The sequence below is a fragment of the Fistularia commersonii genome, chromosome 8 (genome assembly GCF_037954325.1).
Source record: "Fistularia commersonii isolate RoL2024-O1a breed Wild chromosome 8, RoL_Fcom_v1.0, whole genome shotgun sequence".
Lineage (NCBI taxonomy): Eukaryota > Metazoa > Chordata > Actinopteri > Syngnathiformes > Fistulariidae > Fistularia > Fistularia commersonii.
In genome coordinates, this window is record NC_141291.1 from 15,675,262 (window position 1) to 15,683,732 (window position 8,471).

Sequence of the window (8,471 nt, forward strand, 5' to 3'; positions counted from 1 at the left end):
GGATCAGAGAGTAACTTATGAGAGCAGATTTAAGAGGACATAGGTGTGCTACATCTTATATAGATGTAATCTGAAGGAGGTTGGTGACTGCATAATATTGGTATATTAGATATATTAGTAGGCAGACAGCATTTGAAGGTGGTATGTGGAATGACTCTGGTGGCAAGGGAAATTAAGTGAGAAGAGATGTTTCGTTGAGAAGGGTGTTGTTTGTTTTGTCAAAGGGGAAGTTGAGACAGGGTCTGGCTGGTCAGGAGCTTCCAGGTGACTGGACAGCTGCAGCAAATGTTATTAGGAAGACAGGTATAAGAGTAGTACGTGTGTCATCTAGAAATAGAAACAAAATAAGGAAACTCTGTGTTGGAATGAGGAATTTTGCAGAGGTGTAAGCAGAGAAAGAAGTTGGTTAAGAAGCATAGAGATAAATGAAGAAAGTTGTAGGAGTTGAGGAGAAATGAGGAGGGCGAGGTAACAAAGGCCAAATAAAGGGCCTACGGTGGCCTCTTCTTAAGGTAAGGAGGGAGAGACAGGTTTATATAGGTTGACAAAGTTAGAGATTGGAAGAGGGGGAAATGAAAAGTAGCAGAGGTTACCATGGTGTACCATGAAGTAGCACAGATAAGTAAAGGTGAACTGAGGAGAACATTGAAGAGAATAAGGAGTGGAAAGGCAGTTTTGCTTGATATACTCATGGAAGTATAGACTTCTCTGTTGGGTGGCAGTAGAATTTTTGACTAGATTGTTCAGCAGCCGATTTTTAAAAGCACGGAAAAAATGCAGCATTGTTGATGCTACAGACAGAAGTTTATGAGGCATACAATGAAGTCATGGGAAAGAATGGTGGAAGCTATACTACTGGCAGGGGTGAGCATTTGACAGCAGTTACAGGTTTCCTGCCAAGAGAGAGTACTACAGATGAAGCATTTGCTTTGAGAATGTTGATAGTGTAGTAGATAGAGAGCTGTATTGTACCTCTCTGGATCTAGAAAAAGCATATGGAATGGTACAGAGAGGAGTTGTAATACTGTATGGGGAAGCCTAGAAGTATGTGAGAATATTACAGGTCATGCATGAAAGCATGGGGGGGGGTAGAAGGATACTGAGGTAGGAACTGCCTGGCTGGAGGCCAAGGGGAAGGCTAAAGAGGCAAGGAAGTACACTGGTATGAGAGAAAATAGGATTAGATGGAAGCAGATGAGCCACTGTGGCACCCCTGAAGGGAACAGACAAAAGTAATACAACACTGGAGACCAGATGACATAAGGATAAGAAAAGCTGGCACCACCTGTCTGCCAGAAATTCATGTCTGCATCAGTTAATGATGTGATGTGGAAAAGTGTGACTTGTCTTGGGATCTCTCTGGAACAGCTGGACTAAGTGACTCGTTGCTTTGGCCGCTGGCCCAGCGACCCGATCCCAGGTAAGTGGTAAACAATTGATGGATGGAATCGAACCAAGGTCCTTCTTGGTGTGAGGCAGAAGAGCTCCCCTTGCGATATCAATGATGATTATATTGTCTCAAGGCTTGGCCAAAGGGTGACTGGAAAAGATTGATAGAACCAAAACACAGGCCACGGGAATGACACAAAAACAGCCTAACCAAGGATTCAGTACTGCAAACCAGGATGAGGTGCCACCCATTTAGGTATTTACACCATATATATACACACTGCTGAAATGTAGTGTACACTGTGTACAATGTACATTTATCACTTACCAGTTATGTAAGAAAGATGTTTTTTGGTGTTGTTTGAATGAAAGTATAGTCTCTTTAAATATTGCAAGCAGACTGCTTGTCACACTTACTATGCAACCAAAAGAAATTTACTTTTATACCAGGAGGTGGCCATGTTTGATCACTTATAAGAAACTGTGTTTCTCCTGATACAACTAAGGCCCGATGTAACTAGAAAATATGTCTCTGATTTTGAATAAAGAATGTGATATTGGAATCATTTTTCTGTATATTGTTATGTTTCCAGTGACTGGAATTAGCTGCAGAGGATATTAATTCCAACACTGTTTAATTATAAACAACTGACACAACCGGATTGACACGGAAGCTGCTCAAAAAGAAAAACCTGTCTGGTAGCTTTCACTGCCCTTTCTTGTAAAGAGTAATCAACGTGGCAGAAGAGGAGAGGGATTTTGCGATACAAACACTTAATTTCAATTACTAAAAATGCTTCAGAAACTCTTCAACTTTCGGATATTTTGTGCAGTTTTTAGTCTGGTGTGTCTTTTTCAAGTACTGTTGTATGCAAAAGATGGCGGTTATACTATTTTTAACAGTCCACAACAGAAATCGGATGAAAAAGCCACTCTTTCCATGCCTGTTGTTGCAAAGTTGTCCAACTTCTGGGCAACAAAGACCAAAAACTCAACGACCGTCATTGAGGAGACACAGACAAACAACACAGATGAGAATTTGGCGACCTGTCCTGAACTTCCTCCGAACCTTGTGGGTGCTCTCCGTGTGGAGTTTAATTATTCCCTGACTATGGATGACGTGAGACAGAAGGTCAGTGGTCCACTACAGCAAGGAGGACGCTACAAGCCTTCAGACTGTATCTCGCGTCAAAAGGTAAGTGAATTAATGAAGATAATACACAATCCATTAAAAGAGAAAGAAATGACCCGTTAGAAAACTGATATAGCTAAGCGGTAGACAGGACAAAATCATGTCATGTGAGTGAAGTTTCAGTGAATTATGTGAACCCACGTAAACCTCCTACCTGAAAAAAAGCACTTTTTTCAGGAAATAAAAAGACGTTTAATTTGATTATGGTATGGTCTTTGTTAAAGATATTCAAGAATATTCTATTGTTCGCAGACTAAATTTCCATGTTGTAATTTAAAAATAAATAGCATGTATTTTTACCACTTACAATGCAGATAAGTGTTTTTTCCCTATTTTTTTCTGCTACATTGTGCACATAGGACTTTTGTCATGTGACATTTATGTCAAAAGAAAGGGTGGGATTATCTTGCAAATAGACTGAAAATGTGGAGCCATCCCATTTCTCACCATTTAATACAAAAACCCAAAATCGAAAAATTTGTAGATAGGTTTTGCATTCCAGCCATTGATACATCAGTTTCATTTTGTGAAACTTCACGCTCAGTGTTTAAGTATTATTTGTGACTGAAGAATATTCTTTTTTGTCCTATGCCAGATCTAATGTGCTTTTCTAATTGTGACAAATGGGAGATAATAAAATGCCTTTTCCCTAAATGTTTACATGAATAAATAATTTTTCTTGTTTATCAAAAGGTGGCAATCATCATTCCTTTCCGAAATCGACATGAGCACTTGAAGCAATGGCTTTTCTATCTCCATCCAATATTGATGCGACAACAGTTGGACTATGGTGTGTATGTTATCAACCAAGATGGAGACGGCATCTTCAATCGGGCTAAACTGATGAACATAGGACATGTTGAAGCACTTAAGGAATATGACTATGACTGCTTTGTCTTTTCTGACGTAGACTTGGTTCCTCTGGATGATCGTAATCTCTATAGATGTTTTAACTATCCTCGACACTTGGCTGTCGGCATGGACAAATTCAACTTCCATTTGCCTTACACCACATTCTTTGGTGGTGTTTCGTCATTGTCTGAGCAGCAATATTTAAAGATTAATGGCTTCCCCAACACCTACTGGGGCTGGGGTGGTGAAGACGATGACATTTATAATCGAATTGTATTTCACAAAATGTCCATTTCTCGTCCTAGCTCATTGATAGGAAAGTACAAAATGATGAAACATCGGAGAGATTTTCACAATGAGGCTAATCCAAAGAGAGGTGGCAAACTGACACGCACACGCCTGACCATGAATAACGATGGAATCAATTCCCTCAGTTACACAGTCAAAGGTATTTCAAAAGATGCTCTCTACACTTTTATTACTGTCGATGTCGAAGCTCCATCAAGCTGATTGAGGGTTGAATCATAGTAAAATAGATAAGTTTGAGAATCATTAATATTTGTGGTGATGTGATTCTTCTGAAACCCGCTTTGATTGAGAGATGCCTCTTACCCAACTCAGGTTAGACTGACTAATGTTGGAATACAGTAGTGGATACTTTTTTTGACAGTCTTTGAAATATTTGAACTATTTTTAAAGTACAGGGAAAAACATTCTTATCGCTAGCTTAGTTAACCCACCCAACAATCAACATGCTACTCTTCCAGAGCAGAAAACATTACATAAAAGTGGTTATTTGTGTGAACAAGTGGTCAAAAGTGTGACTAGGGACGAAATGATTCCAACCTACCGTCCAGACTGAAGATAGGCCAAAGAAAAGGTTACAGAGGTATATCTCCATATCTCCTGTAAGAGCTCAGTTCACTGTGAATAAGGAAATGTGTTAAGTGTTTGTCTGCATTTCTTACCCTGCAGCTAAACTCACGGGATGCTGAGGTTCACCTGGGATGAGTAATTGTAACAGATAGTCGGTACTTTGATATGTACTTAGAGAAAACTGATATTTTGACCCAAGTGGTTTAAAACTAATTTATTTCATGATACTTATGAAGTGATTGTCTTTTTGACACAGATGTCATGTATTCTTTGTTTACAAGCATGTTTGCTATTGCATTTGAAACAAAACTATGTATTACACACAATCAAAATCTAAATTGTAATTGTTATACTACTTACAGAAATGTTAAGCAATGAAGTAAACTGGAATTAAAGTTTGTGCTTCTATTTTTCACTGTCACACTTTCCTTTGACCAGTCAAATTGCTCAAGTCTTGCTCAAAGCTATGTTGTGTATGCATAAAACTGTATGTCAATTTTTTTATTTACTCATTCAATTTAGTGCTTGTATGCTTGACACTTTCACATTTCAGCTTTTATCCTTGTATGAGGTTGACTAACCTCTCGAAAGTCATTGAGGTCACATGACTGGGACGAGCATTGCAAATTTCTTCAGGCTATAAATGGTGTGGTATGTGGCATCTGTTTATGCTATTTAGTTGAACATTTACAGATAAGCTTTGAATAAAACAGCTGAATTTTTGCCATTGGAGTTAACTCTTTTCATCAGACACCATTGCACCATGACTTGAATGACTAGGGGTCTGGACATATTGTCTTTTTGTTAACAGTAAAAGTGAATGAAAGGAAACCCCTAAAGTCCACCCCTAAATTTCTGCTGTGTAAAAGTAAACCTTAAGAACCAGTATATTAAAGAACAGAGTTTTATCATTTTATTCCAAAGTTGTTTTTCTTGTAAAAGTTTATTTTTAAATGTTTTATTATGCGACTCCTGTTTAAATGGGAAAATGAGTTAACAGAATTTTGATAGTGAGATAAGAAGATATTTATCTTACATCTTTATGTAATTCTGTATAATTTTTCCTCTTCAATAATGAAATGCACTATTCTAATTCTATCTCTGTCGAAACCATGAGGCTCCAGAGAAGACTGACCAGACAGGTTGGCTGTGCAAACAATGACATGGAAAGGATATTCTATAGCCATCTACCCAAAACACACCATTGGTAAAGAAGGATTCAGTGACTTCCTTTGACTGCCCAACCCCCTAATAAATGTTTCAGCATTGTTGATCTAGTAAATGAGAGGCAACACAGGCTGCCTTGAAGGCAGGAATTAACCCATTTTAATGTTTAGGATGTCAAAAGAATTATTATCAAATAATCCATGTGTCGTTAAATGACAGAATTAGACCTGAAGAAAGAAGAAATGGTCAAATTACAATCCATCACAATTCATTTTGTAAGTTTCTATACAATGAAGTGTAGCTGAAATTTCTCTTATCAACAATCTTGTGAATCACAACTCTGTGGTGATACAGGAATGCAGTCAGTCTTCATTGACTATTTTTCAGCATCTATAATTTGTGTGATTTATAATGTCACATTCAGTATACAACATTGCACCGGAACATGTTTCTTTACAAAATATAGCTGATTTACAGCTAGTTTACTTAAAATCATAATTTAGAGATGCCAAAGGTTTGTTTTTTTTTTTGTTTGTTTTTGTTTTGTTTTTCAAGAAATATCAAGTTGTTTCATCCATTCACAAAAATTAAAACTTTCTGTTGATGAATTATTGACAAGTGGCAGTTTCAAAAAACATTGCCCTGAGAGGAACTCTAATCAAATCACACACATAGCAGCCGCTACACTCCACATGCTCTTCTATCCTCCCTCCCTCCTGCCCAGCCCCCTCTTTTGATTGGTTGACCTAGTGGAGTTACTATGGGAACAACTGTAGAAGGGCTGCCATGCAAATGTAGAGTCACAGCTTTGAATGGTACTCATGGTTTCATCGCACAAAAAAAATCACACACATATGTTCACTGGGGCTAGGAAACCTCGTCACCAACATAACATCTGTTCTTAATTCATTCATTCATTCATTGTCCATACCATTTAGCCTGCAACCAGGGTCTCGGTTATATGAATTTTTGATGTACAACCAAATCACAAAAAATGATTACACCGATTATTTTCATCCATAGCAGGTTCAAATCTTGACCATTGAAAGATCCTGTAGGTTTCAACTTAAATCACTGTCGTAGAAATTAATTAAATTAATTAGGATAATGATAATATCCTATGACTTTCATAGACTACTTTTCATTCATAATATGTCAGTTGGTACTCTTATCATTAAAAAAGACAGAAACACAATATTTCAACAACATCATTAAGTAAAAACATTTGATGCTCCTTAATCAAAACAACAAATGTGCAATGAATTGTGCAGGCCTCACCAAATAAGATCAGGACAAAAAGATGTGGACTGTCAATGTCAAAGTTTTTAGTGTCAGGATTAGGTGAGTTTAGCCACAATATAATAATCTTGAATTCCCGTACAATGAATAAGATTGTTTATTTTGCTCGTTGAGATACCATTGCATTCCTCAACAAATTGCACAAATGCAATGTGACGTTCACATTTATTCCACAGACAGAAACTCTGTGAATTTCTCAAGAATTCAGAACTGTCAAAAGATACTCAGTGCAGCACATGTCTGGGCATTTTGGATGCTGTTTGCTCCCAGTAACCTTGCACATCCTCCTGAGAATTTATTGCTGGCAATGGAAGAAAAGAGTATTCCATTCATGAAGAGAACACATTTTCAGTGTGCCATAGTCCAAATGTGTGCGACTCCACTGATGTCTGTCCCGGTACGGGACAACAGTTTGGTCAAGGCCTGTGTGGGAAAGTTGCTGCCCAGCATTTCTCAGGAACTGGCTGTGCAGAAACTCAATTGCTTAAACCACACACTTCAACAGCCTCAAATTTTGTACAACTAGCTGCACCTAAACACTCACACTGATGAGACTGACAGATATGATCATAAATCAGACTGTCCTCTGTGCACATTTGATTGATTGACTCTGGTGTAAAACTGAAAGAAACAACTGGTAATGCGATCAGTTGCTGAAAAAAATCACTTTAAGCACTGTTGCGGTTTCCTAGATTGACACGCTAGCCTGCAAAAGGACAGACCATGTGGGCTATTAATCTTAAGTACTCTTTCTCTACACACGATGTTAACTGCATTTTAATTTGGTGGACTTTTAATCGTTCTGTCCAGTGTGGTGATCATGGCTTTCAGATAGCATTTTACTACCTGTGAAAGAGATAAGTCATCTCAGCAAGAGAGTTTGGCAACAATGGTAAAAACAAATTTGGGGGCAAACTATTTTTAAGCATAAAGAGTATTGTATTAAACAAAACTGGTGTTTAAACAATTTTGTTCAGTTTACAGCCCCACGACAGCTCGCACACTTGGACGCAAGCAAGGGCATTCAGGCTTGCAAGAAGTTTAGAATTATTTATTTTATCTGGAAATACATGAACACAAACACATGATTTTTTGCATGCACGCTGCAGGGCCATCTCTGATAGCTAAGTGATGTACTCACTTGCCACCTTTACAAATTTGAACCCTTAACAATAACTGCAGCACCCAAAAGTTGACAATATTCAGTGAGCAGAAATGTGTTGCATCCCTTCAGGATACAGCAGCTTGGATTATTTTCTGCACCCGCAATTTATGGGATGACAACCTCAGGTTCCCCAGTACAACTTGAACTGCACACATCTGTCGAATAAGTATTCACTCCATGTCGTTATTTTTATGTACCTTTTCAGCACACCTGGAAACACAGGGACATAAACATTACCCTGATTATTTTAGCTTCTATGGTTCAGTGCTATCTGATAGCTGAGTGACACACTCAGGACCCTTTAGGTGCCTCAAAAAGCATTTGTGAGCTTTACTCAGTCATCTATTTAACTACAAACATATTACTATTGTAATCGCAGATGAAAACTTGTGAGGGAGCATGTTAACAAACCAATGTGACAAGTGCAATCTGCAAATCAATAAAACAGGATATGCAAATCATTGCTCTGCTACCCATCACATGAGTCCCACAATACATTTCTTTTTATCAAAGAAACAGCACATTTGTCTC

The 8,471-nt window shown here is 38.0% G+C and overlaps 1 protein-coding gene across 3 annotated transcripts; it reads left to right on the forward strand.

Moving 5' to 3' along the window:
* Nucleotides 1-2,119: 2,119 nt before the first annotated feature.
* Nucleotides 2,120-5,091, forward strand: LOC147232093 (beta-1,4-galactosyltransferase 1-like). Of its 3 annotated transcripts, none has more exons than XM_086150404.1 (3): nucleotides 2,120-2,584; nucleotides 3,275-3,371; nucleotides 3,492-5,091. In XM_086150404.1, the coding sequence occupies exons 1-3, from the start codon at nucleotides 2,183-2,185 to the stop codon at nucleotides 3,941-3,943; spliced, it is 951 nt and encodes a 316-aa protein (XP_086006530.1). In that variant the 5' UTR covers nucleotides 2,120-2,182; the 3' UTR covers nucleotides 3,944-5,091. The 3 variants fall into 3 exon arrangements, with proteins under 3 accessions (XP_086006530.1, XP_086006531.1, XP_086006529.1); XM_086150405.1 differs by having other exon boundaries at nucleotides 3,739-3,832; XM_086150403.1 differs by having other exon boundaries at nucleotides 3,275-5,090.
* The last annotated feature ends 3,380 nt before the right edge of the window (nucleotides 5,092-8,471 follow it).

Bases quoted from the DNA above. Each gene is read 5' to 3' on its own strand.
- LOC147232093 (XM_086150403.1), top strand. From the start codon at position 2,183: ATGCTTCAGAAACTCTTCAACTTTCGGATATTTTGTGCAGTTTTTAGT. The intron at 2,585-3,274 runs GTAAGTGAATTA...GTTTATCAAAAG, and splicing joins ACTGTATCTCGCGTCAAAAG to GTGGCAATCATCATTCCTTT.